At 46.4% G+C, this 25,751-nt stretch overlaps 1 protein-coding gene across 1 annotated transcript in view; it reads left to right on the top strand.

Moving 5' to 3' along the window:
* Positions 1-25,751, top strand: part of PIGL (phosphatidylinositol glycan anchor biosynthesis class L) — a 60,587-nt gene extending 34,836 nt beyond the window's left edge. The window contains exons 3-7 of the mRNA XM_081161032.1: positions 7,198-7,288; positions 13,467-13,534; positions 17,519-17,550; positions 19,089-19,222; positions 24,086-25,751. Of these exons, the coding sequence (XP_081017158.1) occupies positions 7,198-7,288; positions 13,467-13,534; positions 17,519-17,550; positions 19,089-19,222; positions 24,086-24,184 (424 nt within the window). The 3' untranslated portion in view covers positions 24,185-25,751. The remainder of the gene's footprint in view (positions 1-7,197; positions 7,289-13,466; positions 13,535-17,518; positions 17,551-19,088; positions 19,223-24,085) is intronic.

The following is a 25,751-nucleotide window of genomic DNA, read 5'->3' as shown; positions in this document are numbered from 1 at the left end:
GGCTTTCAGAGAGATAAGCGATTACCCAACCCTGGTGGAGCTGCGGCGGCAGTTTCCGTGTGGCCAGCCTCTCCCTGCAGGGCTGCGCCGGGGAGGCCGGGGCTTTCCCAGCTCGGGAGAGGAGGGAAGGGGGCTTTCCTTGCCAGGGCCTTGTGACTGCTCTGACTGAAGGAACTGACAACCCACAGATTTTAACCCAGCATTTCCATGACTACGGACAGGGTTCTCAAGAGTGCCAGCCAGGGTGAGTCATTAGAATGTGTAGAAAAGGTCAGCATGTGAGGACATTCAGCCAGTAGGAAAACAAACGTTATGTTTATGAACCCTCCAAGCTGTCCGTCTATCTTGTTTACTGAACACGAAGGTCTAGGGCAGGGCTAAGTTTGGGGCACTTGCTCTCGGTGTTAACACTATGTTTGCTAAATACACCCCAGGGCAGGGCCTGTGAGGATTGTAGTTATCAGACCAAAAGATTAGCAAGGGCCGGCTTTCTCTGTGGTGTTTGATAGCTTCCAAACACTCTCATTCTCCTCAGAGGCCTTCAGAACCAGACCAAGGGCCTTGTCTGCGTAAGGTGCTTCCTGTGACAACCACTGAGTGATGGCACTGCCATGGCCAAGGAGTGCTGCTACCCCAGCCTGGTGATCTTTCCCTCAGCCCTTGCCCTCTCCTTCCCCCTGCAAATCCTTCACATTCTGCAGCAATGCGAAGCTCACCACTGGGCCTGAAGCTTCCTGAGGGAAGGGACCCTGGAGAGGGCTTGTGTTTGTATCCCTAACCTTAAGCCCCAGGCTTGGTGCCCAGATGGGTTCCACGTGCAGTGATTCATTCTCTCAGAGCCCTGCTCTGGATGTGGGTGTTGTGAGCCACTCCAGATCCCTCTTCCCAGCCACGGCTGTGCATCGGGGTCAGGCTGGTACCATCTGACAGTTGCTCACCTCAGGCCCAGTCTGCACCCCTTCCTTCCTTCCTTCCTCTCTTTCTTTCTTTCCTCTCTTTCTTTCTTTCCTCTCTTTCTTTCTTTCTTTCTTTCTTTCTTTCTTTCTTTCTTTCTTTCTTTCTTTCTTTCTTTCTTTCCTTTCTCTCTTTCTTTCTTTCTTTCTTTCTTTCTTTCTTTCTTTCTTTCTTTCTTTCTTTCTTCTTTCTCTCTCTCTCTCTCTCTCTCTTTCTAATATATGTAACTTTATTGATTTCAGAGAGAGGAAGGGAGAAGAAGAGAGAGAGAGAAAGAGAGAGAGAGAGAGAGAGAGAGAAACATCCGTGATGAGAGAGTCATTGATGGGCTCCCTCCTGCACGCCCCCAACTGGGAATCGAGCCCGAAACCCGGGCATATGTCCTGATCAGGAATCAAACCACGATCTCCTGGATCCTAGGCCGATGCTCAACCGCTGAGTCACACCCGGCCAGGCTGCACCCCTTGCTTTCTGCCCTGGGTTTTCTCTGCCATTGCTCAGAGACTCGGGTGCCCAAGCCTGCTCCACCCTAAAGTTTTGGAGAGTTAACACCCTATGAAGATAATAGCTCTTTCTCCTGGACAGGTGAGCAGTTCTAAGATGCTTTCATACAACTTTCAGACAGTCCGGTGAGATCATGCAGCCAATGCCCATGCAGGGGTGAAGTTGATAAAGCATCCTGTGTGGGCTCTCCCTCCCTCTGTGACCCCTGCTTCCAGGGGCCACACCCCCCCAATAAAATACGAATGCACCCTAGGCTCTGCTGTCTGGGAAACCCGGATTAGGACATCTGTAGGATAGGACACATTCAGAGCCCTATATTTAGAATTCCCCTCACAAATTTATTTTGCTTTCAAAATTCAATTCCTCTAAATACATTTCTTTCTTCTTTACATGTCTCATTGTTTTAGACTGAGAAGTCAAAAGCAAAATTAAACTTTAGTAACTTGAGGGTTTTTTGTTTTGTTTTGCATTACCATTCCTTACCTTGGGTATATCTATACTTTCTTTACTTTTTCTCTGAACATGCCCCCGGACTATCTTTAGCATGTTTCATAAGCCACAATACCGGAAGTCGGAGAAATTGCTCCCTGGTGGCAGAGCCACAGAACTGCAGGCCTCCTTCCCTTGAATTGCAGTGAAGTAGCTAGCATCTCTGCCTGAGCTGACTTTGACTTTTAGGCTTCTCCAATTATTTCCTTGGAGTAAATTTCTAGAAAGATAAGGTCAAAGGGTACAAATAGTCACATATAACCAAATTGCCCTCTCATTGTAGCAATTTAAACTCCCACCAAAAGTCTAGAACAGTTCCCTTCACTGAGCCTTTCTCCACAAGATGTCCTGCTTTAATTTAGCATTTCTTTGATTCCTTCTGAAAATTGGATGTTGGCAGCTTACATTTCTTGCTTTGTAAAATACCTGGGGTTTTTGGGGGGGTTTTAAAAAATATATCTTTATTGATTTCAGAGAGAGGAAGGGAGAGGGAGAGAGATGGAAATATCAATGATGAAAGAGTCATCATTGATCACCTGCCTCCTGCATGCCCCCGACGGGATCCAGCCTGCAACCCGGGCATGTGCACTGACCAGGGATCGAATCTCCATCTCCTGGATCCTAGGTCGATGCTCAACTGCTGAGCCATGCCCGGCCGGGCAATACCTATTTCTTTAAACAATCTTTAATAGACTTTTTAAATGTGTGGGGTGTGGTTTGTTTGTTTTTAATTTAAATGTATTAATTTGAGAGAGAGAGAGAGCAAAGGAGAGAGAGAGAGAAACATCAGTTTGTTGTTCCACTTATGTATGCATTCATTGGTTGATTCTTGCATGTGTCCTGACTGGGGATCGAAGCCACAGCCTTCGCATATTGAGACAATGATCCAACCAACTAAGATACCCAGCCATGGCCACCTTTCTAATGTTTTAACAGTCCTCACACTTCCTTTGTGAAGGACCTTGGAAGTTCTGCCTTTATTTCCAGTCGTCTATTACTGGCTTCTCATCAGGACACACCACCTGATTGATTTGAGATGAGTGAAGGCTTAGTGGAAAGATCTCAGGTCTCTAAATTGGAAAGTCTAAATACAAGGTTACCTGCCAAATTTTGCAGAGATTTAGTTGTTTCATTTCTGAGCTGAGAGTGCTCTACAGACTGGAATTCTCCCAAAAGAAGGGAAGCACATCGAGTAAGGGCCATACAGCCCTTGGCCTGCTGCAGCCCCTTGTGTTCCTGGTCCTCAATTCTTCAGAGTTGTCCTTTCTGCGTTACTTGGCCAAAACTTGGTGTCAGCCCACTATATCCATCTGTTTCAGCCAGAAAGAGTTGCTCAGCTTTACATCTTAGCAAACTTACCCAGGCACACAGCATCTGAGAGATTTCCATATTCTTTCATTAGCACGGCAGTAAAAACCATGGAGGACTCTGCTAATAATTAAAGAAAGTTTCCAGGCTCGGTGACTTTATTACCATTCCCTGTAGGCCTGTAGGCCTATACAGATCTGGGAAAGTAGCCAGCCGCAAAGGAGCTGCTTTAGAATATCTGTCTATTGCTGAAGCAAGTCTTGTGCATGGCTCACGTTTCCAGTCAGATAAGGAGGGTGATTCCTGGTTTTCTTTAAATCTAACGCTTAACTACTCTGAGGCTTGACTTCTACTTTCATATTGGCTTTGACTTACATACGTGTGTTTTCCAAGGAGAAAGTTGGTTAATAAGATGAAATTGGAGTCTTGACAGTATGTGTACCCTGTTATATTCCGTCAGCCGGCCCCTTTAGAGCCTGGTAAGTCCCCCCCCCCCCCAACTCATTCTCTTCTAACCAGGCCTTTCCAGTTGTAAAAGGAAGTAAATGAACTGGACTCTTCAGGGAGCTCATAGGGATAAGAAAGTACTGTAGGTATAAAAGCCCCTGAGGTTTTTAGAAGAATCAGCTCTTCATATGAGTTATACTTATGAGTCTTTCCTTTTCAGTCAATGAAAACACCCCCTTAAGGCTGCACTTCTTGTGAGTTAACAGGCCTTCCATCGACTCTTCATAACAGGGTCCTTAAGAGGGAGATCTGTACACGTTCTCTTCACGCCACCTTTGACTCAGAAGTTACATTTCTATCATTTTGTCCCAGGGAAACGGTGAGAGATGCATACAGAGTTATGTATAAGGATGTTCGTACAACCTTACTACAATAATAAAAATTGGAAACCCAAATAATCAATAAAATGGAGACTTTAAAAATGTGTGTCATCTATCAATCAAGATTTGGTAATGCAGCAAATGATGGAAAACCCCATAACTGCGGCAGGAAGAGGTGCTGTGTGAGCCTGGCGTGATGGGTGCGGTCCGCAAGTCCCCGGGGCCGGGGCTCTTTTTTGTCACTCTGCTGTGTCTGCTCTTCGCTCCTAAGGTGACTTCATGGACCAAGATGGCAACTCCACCTCTAGTTGTCAGATACAAAGTCCAGCCAGCAAGAGGGACAGGACAGAGGAAGATGGCCCCGAGGTCGTTCACCGCTGTCCCTTACAACACTCCTGTTTACATCCTGCCAGCGTGTTTATCTAAGGCATGAGCGTTCCTCCATCAGGGAGGAAAGGAGTGTTGCAGAGGTTATCATTGGGCCCAAGCCTTGAGTTGATTAGGGTTGAGCTTCAGGCAAAGGGCAAGTGAGCAGCTGACCTAGAAGGAGTTACGTTTTTTACACTTACCTGTTTGAAGTTTCCGAGTGTCAAACTATGTTCTCCTGCCTTGAGGAAAGGTGATCCCATTGGGATGCTTTCCTGCCCTCTGCAGTTTACACTTTTTTTGCCCCTTATTTTTTTAATAAAGTTGCTAACTTCCAAAACTCTTACTTGTATGTTTCAACCCTCAGAGTCTGGCTGGTATAACAGCCTTTGGCTCGGCCAGATATGTGCAAAACACTAGTAAAATAAAATGTGAAAGTTCCAAACATTTGTTAATGAGTAGATTAGACCAGTGATCTCCAAATACAGGGTAGGGCAAAAGTAGGTTCAGAGCTGTGAGTATGCAGAACACAGAGTTCATTCTTGCTTTATTATTTATTAATGTGTGCATTATTGTCCTTATAAACAGCTGTAGACCTACTTTTGCCCCACCCTGTATTTTTCATCATAATCCCCAGACAAAAAGAAACAAAATTTGATATGCATTTCCATATTTGTGAGCTTATTTATTTAAATTGTATACATATTAAACTCTGTTAATATATGATATAAAATAGCTTAAAAAGTAGAAATTTAAACAGATAGAAAAACATATAAATAGACATTCTAGTGATTTCTTGCTTTATCTCCATGAATCGTCTTATATGTTGACATCGCCTGGAGGGGCTACACCCCACTTTGAAACCACTCACCGCTGATATAGGCAGTCAGCAAAGAGCTCTGCAAGGGACTTCAGAGCAGGAAAGAAAGGGGGTTTCTTGTATGTTCCTTTTAAGGGCCTAAATTAGGCTAATGCATCAGTAACTGCCACTACGTTGACGTTTACATAGCCTTTACAGTTTTTAAATGCTTTCTCACATGTGTCACCTCATTTGCTCTCTCAAAGAGAAATGAAGTGTGTCAAAATTGGAGATAGATTGCGAAGAATCTTGAACGCCTTCCGGAGAGGAGTTTGGAATTCATTACAAAAGCAGTGCGCCCATGCCGGGTGGATCCGATTTTGTAAACGATCCCAAATCCCCTCAGTAATTGGCTTCCCTTTCCCCGGTGAGAGGGCAGAGCCGCTGAAGGAATGGCCCAGGGTTGCACCCACTCCGGCTCCTCTCTCTAGTGAGGTGCCCTAGGACAGCAGACCCCAAGTCTCCGCAGATAAGTGGAAGGCACAGTGGGCTTTCCCACCCTGGGTTCGTCTTTCAGCACTTCGGAACCAGGAGGTAGTAGGCTTGGCCAACCACTGTCCTGCCCTTTTTCCTAGACTGCTTCTCCATCCATGTGACTATTATTGGTATACTCAGTTTCCAAAATGATGCCTGGATACATTTACAGGGAGCTCCCACCAGGAGTGTGTGTGCAGCTGTTTTCACACCCAGGTATTTTCCCTGATTCCTGTGTCTCTCTTTTCCTTCAGCAGCCTGAGCTCAGCAGGTCATGTTCCACATGCCGTATTTAGCTCTATTTCCGGGGAGTAGGGCTGGACTTGTACAGTCTCTACTTTCTCCCTCTCTGTCCCCCACCAGCTGAGCTGCCTGTCCTGCTTACTGCAGGTGCGTTCTGAGAGCCACGTGGAATGGCTAACAGGACGCCGCTTTGAAAAGTCTAAAGCTGCCCTCCACAGAAGTCACCCTAGGGCTTTGGTAGCAATGAAGCAATAGAAGTAACTAATTACTTAGTGGTGAGGGGAGTGCCACTTTCATGCTGAGAAACCTTCAGAGACTCACTCTCCTATGACCAAAGTTCTAAGAGGGTCAGTTAAGGGCCTTTGTCCATAGAGAGGCTATAGCAGCCTGCCAGATGGGGAGCAAAGAGAGCCTGCGTCCTTCCAGTCATGTTGTGGGTGTTGCCAAAGAGCGATGGATGTCTGTTTATAACATCTTCAAAGGGGGGCTCAAGTTGAGGCCTTGGCCTCATATCAGGTGATGCCACAGACCCAGGCACCAAAACGGGACAGAGGAGACAGGTCTGTGGTGTGGGAAATGGAGACAGGTCAGGTGCAGAACAGCCTGCAGAGACCTCCGCTCCTGAGGCAGGCGATGCAGTGCGGCCTCGTTGCGGGTGGCGTGGTGCTGGCTCCCTAGTGATAGAACATCTTGGTTTTGCAGTTAGAAAACCTGGTCCAAACCCAACTTTAACAACCTTTCAAGCAAGCTACTTAACTTCATCTGTTAGGACTCTGTAAAGGATGTCTGCAAGGTTAAACAAAGTGGCACACTTTGTACTTTTTCAGTTAAAGCACTGTTACTGTTACTGTTACTCTTATAAAGATGCATGTCACTCTGTCTTGTGTCAGGTTGGCTGATACCATCTGTCTCCCCAACTTGTGACAAACTGTTGTCCCCTTGATGTGTTCTTCCCCTCAGCAGCGAGCCCAGAGTCCCCAGTGTGTTCTGTGGAATTGGCCATTGATTTCTAGCTGTGTGCTGTTTCTAAAGTTTACCTCTTTCAACACAAATGTGATATTAAGGGTAACCCCCCATGCAATTCCTGTCGCCAGACTAGCACCCACCCCCAGAGCTTAGGAGAAGTTTGCACCTGGTTAGAAACGGTGCTCAAGTTGTGCTTCCTCCTTCCAGGGACTTCCCAGATGACCCAGGTGCGCAGTGGGACACAGAGCACGTGGCCAGCGTCCTTCTCCGGCACGTGGAAGTGAATGACATCGACCTGGTATGGGAACGCGCTCCTGGGGTGCAGAGCTGGGGCCCCACTCACTCCTTTCCTGTGTCCACTCTCCCACTTCCAGCCCTTCTCCAGGGCCATGCTAAAAAGAGGCCAAACCCTCAGTGCTCTCTTAAACCTCCTGATGACAACACACCTTTTGTGAGACTAAGTAACCAAACTATCAGCACTCAGAGGCACAGGTTTTTCCAGTTATGTCCTCTGTTCTGCCACCTAAAAACTCAGGTCCCCAAGGAGCCCAAGCTGCAACTCTCATTTGTACAGATCCCACCTCTAACCCTCGCCCTAACCTGTTACCGAGCATTTGCACATTTAGAGTATTGTTTTAACTTTAGAGGTAAATGTTACAATCCTCATTTTACATCAAGGAAGCTGAGGTTTACAGAGGCCAAGCAGCTAGCCCAAGTTCGGCAAGTGGCAAAACTAGAATTTTAAGCCTTAGTTTCAAAAAAACACAAGGATAAATTCACACCCACTACAGGGAAAACATTTGAGTTACCGTCAGAGCAATAGCGGAGATTCACATTTACCTGCAGAGGTGGGCAAGTCTGGGAACACCCATCAGCTCTCCCAGGATCCGCTGGGTGGGCCTCACCAGTGGTCAAGTTTAAGCCTGCCTAGAAGGCTTACTGTGCACTTCTAAAATAATAATAATAATCCTTTATGAGTTAATACCTAAAATTTGACCATTTAAAGCCCCAGTCATATAAAAACTAGAGTTTTGATAAATCCTCAATGAAAGATGAATCCTTCTGCAGAGAATAGGTTAGGCTTTTATCAGTGGTGATTCGCTGAGCAAACTGATTATTAGACCATTCGTAAGAACAGATTTTCATTAATTTATTGGCCAGACCGCCTTTGTTTTCTAATGACAGAAGATTTAGCAGTCAGCTCTCTTTGTTTTAATGCCAAAAGAGCACTTGACTGGCTCACTCCAAATCCCGTACACGTGGTGACGCACTGCCAGAACTCGTCTCTATCCAGCTCTGTGCATTGACTTTATTTTTTTTCCTGGCTGGAAAAATGGTCACTAGTAGCATGCAGGTCCACACCTCCCACCTATTTTTTTCCTGGGGGTCCGAGTGGGAAAACCAGAGAGTTCTGTCCATGGGCTTAGTCAAACTCTCTGCCGTATTGACTGCCCAACCCACACAGTCAGAACTTCTTAGGACTCCAAAGCCCCAATACGTAGACAGAGCTGGTCTTTAGGACCAGGCTGAAGTAAGACAGTGAGGTCTGCAAAATGTGCTGTAATACCCCTGGGTGTCCTGGGACCAGCCCCCAAATACTCTCTCTCCTCCCCTGCTTCGGTGTGTAAGAATAGCTGATCTCCCCAGTAACTCCTGCTTGTAGGATAAACTCCTGTCTCTCTAAACTGGATTCTGTGATCTGGCCCTTTTTTAAGGACTGGACACTGGTGAACAGGATTGGTCCTTGCCGAGGGGCCTGATTTCTTTCCTAGACCTTGTTGCAGGCCCTGGCTCTGAAATCCAGGGAAGATCTCAGGGCACAGAGCTCTGTATGCCATTCTTGCTCTCAAAAGAGTCTCCCAAGTATGTGTCCCAGAAAAGTGATTTATGGTCCAGGCTTCCCTCAAGCCTGCCTTCTCCAAGAAGCCTTCCCTGACTTCTTCAGCTCTCCTGGGGATTGCTACAGAATTTGCTGTGTGCCCTACGCCTGTGACATGTGTTACTGTAAAGTACAGGCCTGTCTTGTGAACTAGACTGTAAGGTCCATGAAGGAAAGAACTGCTCCATGGCACCTTTATAACCCCAAGAACTAGAACAGGCCTCAGACAGTGCTCACCCCAAACTGTTGCAACTCTTAACTGCTTCCAGCTGCTTGTCCTTCCTTCCTGTTCTCTGAACTGCTCACATTCCCTCAGATGAGTGAGGGCACCTTTATTGTCAGCGTAATCTAGAATTGATTTAATTTTTGTAAACAAGGAAATCCTTTTTTAAAAGATCTTTAACATATTAATGAAACTCTCAAGTTATCATAGTGCACTGGGAATAATTTCTCTGGTCTGCACTTAGTATGATAATAGAATTACAAGGCCATTCTGACACCATGGCCAGTGTGGACATAGTGCCCATAATCAAGCTAAATATGGGTTTCCACTCAGCTTCTCATGACACATACCCATGGTCCCTATGGGCGGAATGAGGGGTTAATAGCAGCAGGTGAGAAGTTACTTGGTGGCAGGTGCATAAATCTTGGGAGGGTCCAAGTGCCCTGCCCAGACCAGAGTGTGGACAGCACATTAGAAGTGAGGAGCACAGAGCTAAGTCATGAGGAGGTAGTTTCTCGGCTGTGCTGGGCTAATGCCAAAAGCTCTCCTTTGTTCAAGGCCAGAGCTGGCCCTGCAGCCATTAGCACAGTGTGCTGGAAGGAACTGGGCTCTGTGTGGTCCCAGTCTGTCGGATGCATGCTGAGCTGTCTGTCCTACTCACTGCAGGAGCCCTGAGAGGATCACATAGAGCAGCTGACAGGGTGGAGCTCTGGAAAGTGTAACTCTGCCCTCTACAGAAAACAGCCAGGAGGTTTGGGGGTGTCTTTGAGTGTCAAGCAGGCTAGGTCCTGGGCCCAACCCCTGCCTCAGTCCTTCACTGAACAAATATTTATTGAGCGCCTGCTCTCTGTTGTAAACTGGGGATTTGGCAAGAAGCCAAACAGCTAGTTCCTGCTCCCGTAGGGCAGGGTGTCTCAACAGTGGCACTGTTGACCTTTGGGGCTGGCTAACTCCAAAGGTCACTGGGGCTGTCCTCTGCATTGTAGGATGTTTAGCAGTATCCCTGGCCTCTGTCCACTAAATAGCGCCCCCTCTACCCAATAGCAGTCCCCCTCATTCGTCACAATAAAAATGTCTCTAGACATTGCCAAATGTCTCTAGGAAAAAACTGTCCCCAGTTGAGAACCACTGTCTTAGAGAATCCAGAGCAGCCCCACTGTTGTCTCTTGTTTATGGAGGTCTGGGTAAGATTTCATCTGAACAAAGGCTTCTGCAACTTAGCAGGGGAAGTGGATGGTATCTAAGAAGAACTGCAGGTGCTGGTTGGAGCGTCATCCGTGCACCAAAGGGTTGCGGGTTCGATTTCCAGGTGGAGCACATACCTAGGCTGCCAGTTAGATCCCTGGTTGGGGTGCGTAGGAGAGGCAACTGATGAGTGTTTCTCTCTCACATCCATGCTTCTCTCTCCCTTCCTTCCTCTCTCTAAAATGAATAAAAGTATATCCTTGGGTGAGGATTAATAAAGTAAAATTAAAAAGAATTGCAGATGCCGTGCACAAATCCGCAGACATCCAAGGAGCAGGCGTACCTGGGCTCAGCCCCCCTCGCCGCAGAACAAAGAGGGAGCGTGTGAGATACGAGGTGTGGGCAGCTGGCCTTATGGATCACAAAACTTTTTAGAGAATGTCCTGTGTCTTTTTTTTTTTAATATGTCTTTATTGATTTCAGAGAGAGGAAGGGAGAGGGAGAGAGAGAGAAACATCAGTGATGAGAGTCATTGATCGGCTGCCTCCTGCACACCCCCTGCTGGGGATGGAGCCCGCAACCCAGGCCTGTGCCCTGACCGGGAATCGAACCTCGATCTCCTGGATCACAGGCCAGTGCTCAACCGCTGAGCCACACTGGCCAGGCTGTCCCATGTCTTTTTGAAAGGAATTCTACAGTTGTTGAACAGTCCTTTATTTTTTTCCTCTCAGTCATTTAGTAATCATATTTTTAAATTTTCTATGTTTTCACTGATATTTTTGTCTACTCTTCCTGTCATTTATTGAAAACGGAGACAAGAAAGTGGTTGCAGAGAAAATATTTGAAAGCCTATAGCTGAAAATTTTCCAGAATGAGAAAGAGCTTAACCTACCATTTCAAGAAGTCCAGTGAGTCCCTCACAGGATAAAAGGCAATCCACACGTAGGTATACATGATGAAACCGCAGCATGCCAAAGAGAAAGAAAACCTTAAAGGGAGCAAGAAAAAAATCAAATTACCTACAAAGGAGGAACTTTTTCTTATTGTTGATATTTTCTCTGGTTATTTAAATCTGGAGAAACATTTTTATAAGTTGAGTTTGGAAGGAACCTAGGCTTTGTCTGAGCCTTTGAAAATAACTAACGTTCGCCCTCCCCCCAAAAAATATGTGAAATGAGGAACAAACAAAGACCTTGGAGAATCTGAAAAGTGCCTGAGCCAGATAAACTCCCGATGGCCCCGAATCCCCTGCCCCAGGGCATGCCCTCCCGCACGCCTGTGATGGGAACCTGGCCCCACGCGGCCAGCTGTCTGCTGGCACCGCTGAGAGCTGAGACACTGAGCCTGGATTGCTGCCTGGTTTTAAACACTTCCACGTGCTTTATTTTATCTTCACCTCAACTCAGTGAGGAAAGTAGGGCTGGTATTATTTTTCTTATCTCTCAGATGAGGAAACCAAGACATTGAAAGATGAAAGAACTTCCAGTGGTAAAGTTCTGTGCCTTGCCCGACGGGCTGGGGTTAACTAGTGTCAGAGAGAAGAGCGATGCAGGGCCCCCCCCACCGTGTTTAATGGAAGAATGGGATCGGTACTTGAGTTGTATGGTTAACTGTTTTTTTAATAGACTGTATTTTTTAAAAGAATTTTTCTATTACAGTTGACATACAATATTATTTTAGTTACAGGTGTACAACATAATAGGCTGCTGTTTCAGGTCCACAGCAAAGTTGAGCAGAAAGTCCATATATAAGCCCTGTCCTCCTTAGGTTGGTGCAGTCAGTGAACCTGACTGACGTGTCATCACCACCCAAAGTCCATAGTCTATGTTAGGGTTCACTTTCGGTGCCCTATATTCCCTGGATTTTGACAGATGTATAATGACATGTATCCACCATTATATGATTAGCATTTTATAAGCCTTTAACTCAGATTTTTTAAACTTTTGATTATAGAGAATTTCAAGCATGCAAAAGTAGAGAGAATAGTTTAGTGAACCTCTGTGCTCCTACTACTCAGCCTCAATCATTAACACATAGTCAGTACTGTTTTCATTTAAACACCTCCCCCACCTCCTGTATTACTTTGAAGCAAATCCTCACCATATTTCATATTTAAATACTTTAGTATGCAATTCTAAAAGACATCAAATCTTTTATTAACCCTATTATCATTATGACACCTAAAGTTAATTTATATCAATGCTTGGCATTGCCAGTAGTCTCATGTCATAAATGTGGTTTTATTTGTTTTTATTTTTTAGCTTGTTTGAATCAGGATCAGTTGACAGGACTTTACATTAGTTTTTAATCTATAGCCCCACCCTCCAGCCTGTGCTCAGTAAAAGTTAGCTGCTCACACTTTTCTATACATGAAGTCAACATGTTTTATGGTTTAGTATAGAAAGACTGATAGTGGATCCCTTCCCAGCCTCCTCCAATCCCAGTTCCAGGTCCCTTCGTCTGTGCTGTATGGTGTTTCGTGACTTGGGGACAGTTTGCCTCTTTCCATCACCCCTAACCAGCCATACTATTCAGTTTTCTGGGTCCTTGATTTCTTTAAAATATTTCTTTTATTATTCAAGCCATTGTTTTATTATTATTGTTATTGTTATTAAGATTGTTCTTTGGGCTTTTTAAAATCCATCTGTGTAGAAGTGAAATGTTGGAATCTAGTTTTTAGTTAATAAACAGATCTATGTTTGTGAAAATGGAGGCAGAGGCAGTCTATGAATAAACATATTTCTGCTGTGAACTTAACCCCAAGGCCTGATGGAAAATGTCCCCTAAAGCTTTTGTGCCCTCAGTAAGGCACAAGGAAAAGAGGCCCAATAAATCAGGCAGCATCTACATGGACAAAGTTCACGCAGCAGCCAGCCAGGGAAACTGAATGCGCTAATAACTGGCGGAACAGGTAAGAAACAAAGATATTCTGAGCCCAGGTTTCTCTCACAGCTGAATTCCACTCTGCTCCCCCGGCCAGGAACCAGAATCAACAGCAAACCCTCCGTGGAAAAGTCCCCATGAATCGGCCAAGCCTGTGGCTTCGCGCCATTGATCTGAGCCCACGTCAGTTCAGATATGCTCAGAACTGGAAAAGTTTCGTGGCACTGCTCTCCTCTGACCTTCCCGAGGCTGTGGGGACAGCGAGCTTGAAGTCGGGGCGCGAGGGAACCCTCTGTTTTTCTGCAGGTGGTGACGTTCGATGCCGGGGGAGTGAGTGGGCACAGCAATCACGTGGCTCTGTATGCGGCCGCGAGGTACGATTCTCTGGGCCATCGATGGGGGTGGGAGAGGGTGTCGTTTGCTCAGGATGGAGGGTTCCGAGCGCTGCCCCACCCAGTACGTGAGCCCCATGAAACGGAGCTGCGACCCGCAGGCTGGTGCTGGCCACGCTGCTCACTCACCTCACTGCAGCCTCCTGCGAGAGATCTCTCTCAAGTCTTAATTGCTGTTTCGTCTCCCAAACAGCTGAGTTGTTTTTACCCCATGACTGTAGCAAAGGGGTGACTAACTGATTTAATTCCTCTCTTTGCTTTGGCCACAGAAAGCTTTAGGACCAAATCTGCAACCCTTTGTAGCACACAGACGAGACTTTAAGGATTGAGTTCTGTGAACCAGTGTTTCTCGGCTTCATCTTCTTTTTCCTCCTGTTATTCCCATTTATTTTGTTATCTGTTTTATATATATATAAATCCTCACTGGAGTATGTATTTTTATTGATTTTAGAGAGGGCGCAGAAAGAGAGAGAAACATCGATGTAAGAGAGAAACATCGATCGGTTGCCTCCCGCACACCTCCCGACCGGGGATCAGACCTGCAACCTAGGTGTGTGCCCTGACCGGGAACCGAACCCACAACCTTTTGGTCCTCAGGATGATGCTCCAGTCAACTGAGCCACCCGGCCAGGACTGTCTTATATTTTATACACTCGAATCCTTCTTTGGAGAAGCATATATATACATAATATGACATCTCATTTGTACTTCACAGTCACCGTATTTTACTGATATGTATCTGTATTTTAGTGGTAAAAAACAACAACAGCAAAACTGAACCTCGAAGATGTTAGGGACTTACTCAGGGTCACACAAACACATATCATGTTTCCCGTCCTCTAGAGAAGCGCTTGCCATGGGACACACAGCAGCCTGGTAGACCTGGCCCACACTGAGGAAGGAAAGGGGCGACTTGAGGTGAAGGACTTACCTTATTACCTTCTAAACATGCCAACGTTCTCAGACCAGAGCAGAGAAAGGTGTGAAGGTAGAAATGACCTTACCTGCCCAGTCCAGCCTCCCCATTTTGCCCAGGCAGTGAGGTGGTCTGCCCGGCACTGCCAGGCTGAGCCCGTGCAGGTTCAGGGAAGACACATCCCCCAGTTACGGTCAGAGATGCAATGTTTTGTGAAGATGCATGGAAAAGCGAGGTAGCCCAGGAGTGGTCTTTCCAGTCAACCACGTGGTTACTCTGAGGCCTTGGGCTTCCGAGACTGGAGTGGAGAGGCAGCCCCAGGGAGAGCCGAAGGGGTGGCTCCACTTCATGCCAGATGCACACCGAGCCTGTCATCTTCTGCCGAGCTCCCAGAGAAAGCACCAGATTGGGTCTGTGGCAAACAAACCAAGAGCTTCAGGACACTTAAGGCTAATTTGGGTGGGTCCCTCCCTGGCCCTACCGCTGGCGTGGGGAAGGCTTCCATCTGGGCCAAGAACCCAGGGAACCTGTCTGGGGACATTTTCCTTGGAAGAGGCTGGAGGCCCCAGGCTTTTAATACTCCTGTCTTCTGTGCACTGATAAGCTCCGCTGCGCTTAAGATACAATTTGTTGATATGCCCAAGTCCATGCTCCTTTGAAAGTGATCTTACAGCAGCCCCTCTCCCCCCACAGGGACACTCCTGGGGAAGTTCACAGTCATCAGTTTCCCCTCTCATCCCCCAAAAGTCTTCCTGTACCAGCACCTTACATTGCTTCCAAAAAAGTGTCTGAGTTCCTCCTGCCTGTTTGACTCCCCGTATCCCATGTGCTTTTCCTCAGACATGGTTTCGATTTATGGTTTTCTCGGAAAGCCCCCCAGCTGCTGTCACCACAGCTGTTTGGAGGCGAGCTATGCCCCCTGCAGCAGCAGAGATGTTTTATCTTTCACTCTCCATCCACTCAGCCCTGGCAGCTGCTAGGCCCTTGTCCTCAAAGTCCCTCTCCTACTGAGCTTGTTCCTTCTGTTCCCCCCTCCCCCCTTATCTCAGCCTCAGTCAGTTGTGTCCTTCTCGTATAGGAAACCGGAGTGGCTGGCAGCTCTGCCCAGCAGCAACATCCATCTGTGCTCACCTGATGTCATGGCACAGGGGAAGGCTCCAGGAACATTTCTTGCAGTCCTTGCTGCACAGGCACAGTCGGAAAAGAGGAGAGATTTATCGAGAGCTGCACAGCTCCCCAGAGACAAAGCAGGCTAGAACTTAGATCTCCCATCTCCTCTTCGAGGGCTCTGAAGGGCACCTCACTGCCGTGTCCACGAGTAAGCAAGCCTGTGGGAACCGGAGTAAATGGCCTGACCTCGAAAGCCTTACTTCCGTCATCCAAAAGATGAGCATATTCATACCTCATCTGTCAGGCCATTCTGAGGAAGTAGAACAAGATGCTGAGACAAAGCATCTGACAGAACAGCGTCCGGTGCGGAATCAGTACTGTCTTGCTCGTCCATTCCTTTCCAGGAGCCTTTGGGGCCTTTCCTTTTGTATTCTTCTTGCCATAGATGGTTGCTTATAGAAGCTTCCAGAAAAACCAAAGAAACATCATAGAAGGAGAGGGGACACTGGGGAAGGCGGGGACCACACAGCCACTATATAAATTGCAGGAAGCACTCCCTGGAAGAGCAGCCCCAGAGTGGCATTCCACCCCCAGGCCCAAGGCCTCAGCAGGCTCGGCTGCCTGGTGCCTACCTCGATGCAGACCCCGAGTCTCCATCCCACCCTTGGCTCTGTTCCCATGGGCCTCAGTGCCCCTCTGTCACCTAATGCTGCCACCTCCAGCCCCATGCAGCCCCTTCAGTTCCAAGCAGAAATGCCAAGGGGATAAGGTCATCTTCTGAGCCGCCCTCCCTTCTGCTCTCTGGGCCTTGGCTCCATCTGTGGCCATCGGCCGCAGGCCCTCATGCTTGCTGGACGACTTGTCTTGTGCACAGAGCAGAGGACCATTTCCCCACCTCCTTCCTCCCCTCTCTGCCTGCCTCCTACTCCCACCAACCTACTAACATTGTCTCCACAGTCACCCCCTGGCTGCCAAGTCCCCTAGATTTATTTCAGTCATCTGTTTGACCTTTTTACGGCATTTGGCCCTGCCTGTCACTGCTGTGACCTCCCTCGAACCAGCTTGTCCTCTCTCCCCTGGCCCCTCTGGCTCTCCTCAGCCTGTTCCTGGCTTCCTTCCAGCTGAGGTGATCAGTGCTCTCTCCCCTTCCCTCCCCTCCTCTCGGTCCCCTCCCCGCACTGGCTCCCTTGCTGCAGGTTCCTCAGTGGCCTTGTGCCAGTTCAGCACAGCTGTGCGTGGCCAGTGCTCACCTTGCCCCTTAACTTAGACCCTGCATTCCCCGCTCTTTCCTTTGAGATCCTGACCACCCCCAGGGCTCCATCCAGACAGCAGGACAAGTCACCTCTGTTCTCCAGATCCCAGAAACCTTTTTCAGATTTCTCCGCTTCTCAGGGCTCTGCTGGGGAGTCAGGCCCATACTCTATCAGTTCTCTCCCAACTTCTCTTCCTTAACATCTGCCCCCTAGAATCCCTGTCATATGCTTGTATGTGTCTGTGAGTCGAGGACTAGCTACCACCCTCCTCTGAAGGCAGGAGACACAGTAGCTTCGCTGTCAGCGGTGGGGGTGGGGCAGGTCAGAAAGAGAAAGGAACTGCTAGGGAAGAAATGTCAGCGTTTGAGAACATCCTCCCACCAAACTCACATTACAGTTTCAAAGGAGAAAAACCTTGAAGAGTCCACTGCAGTTTCCTTCATCTCTGCATAAGCCCTGGCCAGCCTCCAGACTGGTGTTGGCTGTGCTTGGGGAAGGTGCCCGCCATGGTCCCTTCAGCTGTAGCCAGAGGTGCGGAACCCCATCAATCTAGGTGCAGTCTACGGAGTGGACACCACCTAGAAGCTGACCGGGAGGCACGCGGGTGTGGCAGGCCTTGCTCGGAAGGCCCTTCCTGTTACCTGCAAAGGAGAGCTCACTCTCCCTCTTGTCCTTTCCCTCTTCCAGGACCCTCCACTCGGAAGGAAAGTTACCTGAAGGTAAGGCCTGTCCCTTGGGCCAAAAGGCTGCTGGGTAAGGTAAAGCCACAGTGCCGCTGGGAAACGTACTAGTGTGAGATTTGTAAATATGTGTGCAGAGAGCTGCCCTGGGCCAAGCAGAGGTGGGCTACGGGTGGGGAAGCCTGGCCACCCTCTTCCTGACTGGCTCAGCATTTCTGTCAGTGCAGGTCCCTAGGCCTCAAAACCGGGGTGTATCCACTGAGAAGTGCCCAGCCCGCCAGGCAGCCTCAGGTGTGGTAGGACTGAGGGTGCTAGTCAAGGTTCTCCAGAGAAACAGAACCAGCAAGAGAGAATTTAGTTACCCGTTTATTACAAGGACTGTGCTCGTGCAGTTATGGAGGCTGAGAAGTCCTGTGATCTGCAGTCTGCAAGCTGGGCCCAGGGAAGCTGGCGGTGTCATTCAATCCGAGTCCAAAGGCCTGAGAAGCAGGGGAGCCAATGACGTAGATCCCAGTCTGAGGGCAGCAGATGGCCAATGTCCCGCGCAGTCAGGCAGAAAAGAAGTTCTCCCTTCCTCTGCCTCGTGCTCTATTCAGCCCCTGATGCGCGGGCGGGCACGCACACACACACACACACACACACACACACACACACACACACACACGAGGGCCGTCTGCTTTACTGACTCAAAGACTAATCCCATCCCGGAACATCCTCCCAGACCCACCTAGAAATAACGTTCAGCCAAACATCTGGGTGCCCTACGGTGCAGCTGACACAAAAAGCCACGCCAGGCCCTGCCCACTCGCCTGCCTAGCTTCCTCACGGCTGGGTCTTTTCCACCTCTGATGTTCCTTCAGTCCGTCTGTCCCAACTCACATCCCATCCCGCAGTTAATTAGCCAGTTGTAAATGACTGGGGGGTGCTTGATGGATTAATCTGCTTGATCAGAGGATGGTGTGTGACGCCACCTGCCCATTACTATGTGACACTGATGCTTAACCTCTGTGAGCTAGTGTCTGGTCTGCCAATGGGGACGACACACATCCCGCCCAGTAATGCTGTGAAGATGAAAGAAATGAAAACATAAGAAGCGTGTGCCCTCTCTGAGTGGGCTTACTGAGCTCACAAAGCTGTGAGGTCTTTGGAACATGACTGTAGTTTATTTGATTCTTACATGTCAACTTTGTGAGACAGGCAGGCCCCACACTATCAATACCATTTTACAGGTGAGAAAACTGAGGCTCAGAGAGGTTAAGGGACTTTTCCAGTTCTTTAGTGACCGAGCAGGAACCAGGCCTCTGGCCTCCTGATACAGAAATTCCTGTCTAGCCCTCTCCCCTGGGCCTGAGGTAGACAAACCCCAACCTCTAGCAACCAACCTTTTCTTGCTAGGACTGCAGCAGCCAGGTGTCCTACGCCCCTTCACTCTTCTCATGGGTGAGAGTGATGGACAAAGAGCTGCTTTGGTGCTGAGGAGCAGCTCCCTGACCACTGCCATGCCCTGAGGGTGCTGGGGGGGGTCTGTCCAGAAGCAACAACACTCTTCCCTTCTCCCTCCCCCCTCCCCGACCCAGGGTGCACTGTGCTGACACTTAGGTCTGTGAATGTGCTGCGCAAGTACATCTCCCTTCTGGACCTGCCCTTTTCTCTACTTCGTGCCTGCGATGTCCTCTTCGTGCTCACCAGCAAAGAAGTGGCACAGGCCAAGGTGAGGATTGCAGCTTCCTGCACACCCCAGCTCCAGATCTGTGCCCCAGACCCCTGGCTCCTCAAACCTGGCTCTGCAGAGCCCTGACCAGAGGCCTCCACAGCACAGCCTGGCCTGAGCGTTAGTACTGCTGCTGCACCTGGAGGCGTAGATTCCCAAGAACTGCCTTTTTTCTGATTATAAAAATAATACATGCTAAAAAATTAATAACACATGCTCATTGTAGAAAATCTGGAAATACATAAAAGCATCAAAAGAAAATGAAAATAATAAAATTATTTTACACCACTCCAATGTAATCCTTGTTAGCATGTTTGCCTTTATCTCCTATATAAAGAGTATTATATAAATACATGGATATAAGGATGTATTTATTCTTATATATTTTTAATGGGGTCACAGTACCTACTATTTAAAACCTGCTTTAATAACACATGACCGTTTTCTCCTATGTCATTAAGTATCTGAACTGTAACGGCTGCCTATATTCCATTGTATGTATGTACCATAAAATATATCACAAATCTCTTATTTAATGGGCATTTCAATTTACTGTTTTTTCACTATTATACATGGAGCAGTGCTTCCTGGCCAGGAGCCTCAGTAAAGAGCCAGTGGGGCAAACCACTATTTGCCTGTTGAGGAAAAGCCAGGCCCAGTGAGGCCCTGCAGTGAAAATTCTTTGGACAGGTGATTCTAAGAACCACTGAGCTAGAGAGGGGGCAGGTCGAGACTCACTCCAGTTTGCCACAAGGTGCAACCCCAGTTGATATAAGTCCACCAGGGAGAGAAGGCTAGCAATGAGTAAAACTGAGAGAACTCAAAATAATGTGTTTGGGGGTGGGAGGGTTGCTTAGCTTTATTTTCTAACTTGTCTACAATAAACATTTATTTACTCAGAGGCACTTTGCCAGATGCTGAGAATACGGTGTTGAGCTGAAACAGTAATTCTTTTTTGTTTCTCTGATAGTTCATTAATTTCTGTTCATTATTTCTGTCCTACTTTATTCATGTTTTATTGTTCTTTTCAACTGTTTTTGAACTTAAAGGTTAGCTTTTTTCTATTTTCAATCTTCTTTTAAAATACACCTTAATACTATTAATTTCCCTTGAAGTATTCCTTTAGCTGCACCTGATAAGTTTTGATATGTAGTTCTTCTATTGTCATTCAGTTATAAGTAATTTATAGAGTTTCCATTGTGAGTTCCTTTTTAATCCATAAGGTTTTAGGGGTGTATTTTTTAAAAAAATTTTATTGAATTTATTGGGGCGACATAGGTCAATAAGATCATATAGGTTTCAACTGTACAAGTCTATGATACATGATCTGTATACTGCATTGTGTGCCCACCACCCAAAGTCAGATCATCTTCCGTCACCATATATCTGGCCTCCCTTTCCCTTTATTACCCCCCCACCCCCTTCCCTCTGGTAACCACCATACTGTTGTCTGTATCTCTGAGTTTCAGTTTTATATCCCACATATGAGTAATATAAGGTTCTTAGCTTTTTTCTGACTGATTGATTTTGCTTAACTTTTTCTCAAGGTCCATCCATGTCCACAAATGGCAGTACTTCGCCCTTTCTTATGACTGACTAGTATCCACTGTGTACATGTCCCACAGCTTCTCTATCCAGTCCTCTATCGCAGGACACTTTGGCTGGCTCCGTGTCTTGGCCACTGTGAATAATGCTGCAATGAACATAGGGGTGCATGTATCTTTGTGAATACATGTGTTTGAGTTTTTTGGGTAGACACCCAGGAGAGGGATTCTGGATCATAAGGTAACTCTATTCTTAATTTTTTGAGGACTTGCAATACTGTTTTCTATAGTGGTTGTACCAGTTTACATTCCCACCAGCAGTGAATGATTAGTGACCTTGAGCATTTATTTTTATTTTTTAAATATATCCTTCTTGATTTCAGAGAGAGGAAGGGAGAGCGAGAGAGAGGGGTAGAAACATCAATGATGAGAGAGTCATTGATCGGCTGCCTCCTGCACGCCCCCGACTGGGGATTGAGCCTGCAACCTGGGCATGCGCCCTGACCGGGACTCGAACTTCCATCTCCTGGATCCTAGGTCAACGATCAACCACTGAGCCACGCCCGCTGGGCTTGCACATTTTTTCATGTCTGTTGGCCAACTCTGTGTCCTCTTCAAAGAATTCTCTATTCAGGTCCTTTGCCCTTTTTTTTCCCTTTGCCCATTTTTTAATTGGATTGTTGGTCTTACTGGTGTTGAGTTGTATGAGTTCTTTATATATTTTGGAAATTAACCCCTTATCCGATGTCTCATTGACGAATATGTTCTCCCATACAGTGGGTTCTCTTTTCATTTTGTTGATGGTTTCTTTCACTGTGCAGCTTTTTAGCTTGATGTAGTCCCATTTGTTTCCCTTGCCCTGAGAGACATATCAGCAAAAACATTGCTGCAAGAGATGTCTGATATTTTACTGCCTGGTTAGGATTTTTATGGTTTCATGTCTTACATTTAAGTCTTTTATCCATTTTGAATTTACTTTTGTGTATGGTGTAAGCTGGTGGTCTAGTTTCATTTTTTTGCATGTACCTGTCCAATTTTCCCAACACCATTTATTGAAGAGACTGTCTTACTCTTCCCTCCTTTGTCAAATATTAATCGATCATAAAGGCATGAGTTGATCTCTCTGCTCTCTGTTGTGTTTCATTGATCTATATGCCTGTTCTTATGCCAGTACCAGGCTGTTCTGATTACAATCGCCTTTATAGTTTGATATCTGGTATTGTGACCCCCTCCATCTTTGTTCTTTCTCAAGATTGCTGAGGCTATTCAGGGTCTCTTTTGGTTCTATATAAATTTTTGGAATATTTTTTCTAGTTCTGCGAAATATGCCATTGGTATTTTAATAAGAATTGCGTGGACTCTATAGATTGCTTTGGGTAGTATGGACATTTTAATGATGTTAATTCTTCTAATCCATGAGCATGGCATATGCTTCTAATTATTTGTATTTTCCTTAATTTCTTTCTTCAATGTCATATAGTTCTCCAAATACAGGTCTTTTTCCTTGGTTAAATTTAAAACTAGGTACCTAAATTCTTTTGTTGCAATAGTAAATGGGGTTTCTTAGTTTCTCTTTCTTATAGTTCATTATTGGTGTATAAAAGTACCATCAATTTCTAGATATTGATTTTGTATCCTCCAACTATGCCAAATTCACTTATTAGACCTAATAGTTTTTTTGGTGGAGAAGCATTGATGTGAGAAACATCAGTTATTTGCCTCCCATACACGCCCCAATCGGGGATCTTGGTGCACAGGAGGACACTCCAATCAAATGAGCCACCTGGCCAGGGCTCTTTTAATTTTTAAAACTGTTTATAAAAGTCATGTATTATTTATATAATACAATAAATTTATACTTGCTCTAATCATTTTTATCTCTAGAATTTTATCCTAAAAAAATGAACAAAAGTGTGTCCAGAGATTCATGTGCAAGAATGTTCATTACTATAATTGGTGATAGCCAAAAAAGGAACTGAAAACAGCAGGTGGATGATATAGTATTATATAACCAGTAAAATCAGAGTTTGGAAGACATGTGATGAAAATGCTCTAAAGTGGGGAGAAGGGGGAGTAGAAACAATTTTGATATTTTGTAGTATTCCATTGGAAAATTTGAACAAAAAGTAATAAGAAAAAATAAAGTTTGTAAAAAAACAAGTTGGCAATAAATATATAATTACTGTAAGTGCCCATCTTATTGAATGGATGCTGAAAAGTCATTGAAAGATTAGGGGATCTAAATAAATTAGCCACTTGGGCAGCATGATATAGGAAATTCTTATAACTTGGAAACTATTATAAGTAGACAAATCAAGTATCTTTGGGCTACAAAGTTCATCCCTTCGCTCAAGGTTTTTCCAAAATGAACATTTTATTTTTACTATGGTCTTCAAATTTTTAACACTATTCTGAGTTCATTCACTTTGTTTCTGCAAAAAATTTATTTAAAATATTTAGTTGTATTTCCTGTTGAAACAATGCTGTATAATATTTTGCCTGAATATATCCTATGGTGATAGTTCCCTTTATCATTTAAAGCTTGTGGTTATCACAGGTGTACTTACATCTTTAAAGCCATGTATAAAGTGAGTTCTTTAGATAAAGGTTTGTAATGATATTAACTTAGAAAGATCACTTTGGTACTTAAAGAAAAACAGGTAGGAACCGTTTATATATAGTTAAATTGGTCGCTATGATCCATTCTGTTTCAAACTGAACTACGCCAGATCTGAGTAACAAGATAATAAACATTTCTTCCTCTAGGGAGCAAAGCGAACCCACACCTATGGGTATAATTGTTTTTTCTTCTCTAGTAGTGACTGTACCTTCCCAGGCAACCAAACTCAGAGGAGTCTGAGCATTATTCTAGCTTGCCTCCTGTAAAACACCCCTGTATGTGTTATGTACATGAAACGTTGGAGCAGAGTGATTAGGCAGTAAGCTCCAGAGTCAATCAGATGGCGCTGGGTTCAAATGTCAGCTCTACTCCCTACCAGCTATTTGAGATCTGATGTTTCCTCTTCTATTTTTTAAGCAAAAATAATAGTACTTAACTCGCTGGGTTCTTAAAATTGAAATAATTCATGGAGACTGAGTGCTCTAGCTGCCATTCGCATCACCTGCTATTGTCACAGGGGAGTAAGGAGAGATGGGAGAGGCGAGGCAGTGGTTGGAGGCCGATCCAGTTTCTTGGGTTATAGGAAGAAGCAGATAAGGTACAGCATGAGGTGTGTCACTGGGAGGAAGATGAAACTGAAAATAACAGAAACTGCTACAGTGCAAGTGTTTGATAACTGTTCCTCTTCGATTCTTCCAGAGAGCCATGTCCTGCCACCGCAGCCAGCTCCTCTGGTTCCGCCGGCTGTACGTGCTCTTCTCCCGGTACATGAGAATCAACTCTCTGCACTCCCTCTGAAGCCTGGACGCCTTTTCAGATCCAAGGAACAAGGAGAAGAGAGACCAGGACGCCGGGGGCCTGCTCGGGGGCTGGCTATGTCCCTGGGCCAAAGGAGATCCCAGGGCAGGTGGCCTCCCAGAACTCTGCTCCTGTGTGGTCAGCCCTAAGGAGAGGGAGGCCGTGCAGGCCAAGGACTGCCTAAGCTTCAGCTTCTTCCTCCAGGAAGAAAACCACAACCAAAAACAGGCCCAAGGATAAGAGTAGTTACCCTGCCAGGTTCTCCAGCTCTTGTGAGAAATAATATACATAATAACCCGGAGTATGTCAGGCGCCCAGCACAGAGCCTGCGGTTATTGAAGGTGAGTGAAAGCGCCCAAACCACTTCTCAGGTGCAACGTGCTGCATCTTTACACTGCTTCCAGAGCCGGCTCACCACACACGCACACACAGCACTGTCTGTATTGAAGTAGTTCAACCGATTCCTTTAATTTATCTTTGTGGCCTGTGCACCAGGTCTGAACCGAGGGAAAACCTGCTCTGTTTAACGCCAGTCACTGACTGGGGCAGCCAAGCTCCAGTGCTGGGTACTGCTTCACACAGGGCTGAATATGGTGTGGCCCCTGCCTTCAACAAACTTATGACCAAATATTTTAGCTCTCAGTCTTTTGGGAAAAGCAGGAAATAGGAAGAGAAAGCTGGCCTTAAAAAAATTGCCCTAGCCAGTTTTGCTCAGTGGTTAGAGCACTGGCCTACAGACTGAAGGGTCCCGGGTTCAGTTCCGGCCAAAGGCACGTACCTCGGTTGCAGGCTCGATACCCGGCCCCAGTTGGGGCACATGCAGGAGGCATCCAACTGATGTCTCTCTCTCATATGTTTCTCTCTCTCTCTCTCCCCCTTCCACTCTCTCTGAAAAGCAATGGAAAAAATATCCTCAGGTGAGGATTTAAAACACATACACACACTCAACAACCTGATGTCTTAAAATTGTGCTACAAACAAAAGCATTCTGAGAAGTCAGGTTTGGAAGCTACTCACAGAATCCAGCCAATGGTCCAGGGAAGTGGCCCGAGGCAGGGAGCTCGTGGCCTGTGGTGGAGAGCACAGGCCCCAAAGACTGGTGAACCTGGGTGGAGGCCAAAATTACCAGCAAAGTCACCACAGACGAGGTGCTTAACCTCTCTCTGCCTCAATTCTCTCATGTGCAAAACGGGCAATAACGTACCAACCTGGGAGGAGATGATGCCTGCAGGTGCATCGTAAAGGGTCTGAAACAGTAAATGCTCAAGACAGAAGAGCTGCAGGTATTCTGCAACCTAAGGAAAAAGTAGGCGTTAAGCACAGGGACTAGCAGGAAGCAAAGGCCTGCTACAGAAAAGACCTTGGGCCCTGGCGGCGAGGCTCAGTGGGCTGGAGCGTCGTCCTGTACACCAAAAGGTTAGGTTTGATTCCATCAGGGCACAGACCTAGGTTGTGGCTTCAACCCCCAGTCGGGGTGTGTACAGGAGACAACCGATGGATGTTTCTCTTTCTCTCTCTCCTTTCTCTCTCCCAAATCAGTAAAAACATATCCTCAAGTGAGGATTAG

The sequence above is a fragment of the Miniopterus schreibersii genome (genome assembly GCF_964146895.1).
Source record: "Miniopterus schreibersii genome assembly, chromosome: 16".
NCBI lineage: Eukaryota > Metazoa > Chordata > Mammalia > Chiroptera > Miniopteridae > Miniopterus > Miniopterus schreibersii.
Note: the sequence above shows the minus strand (reverse complement) of the source record. Positions and strands in the feature narration are given on the sequence as shown.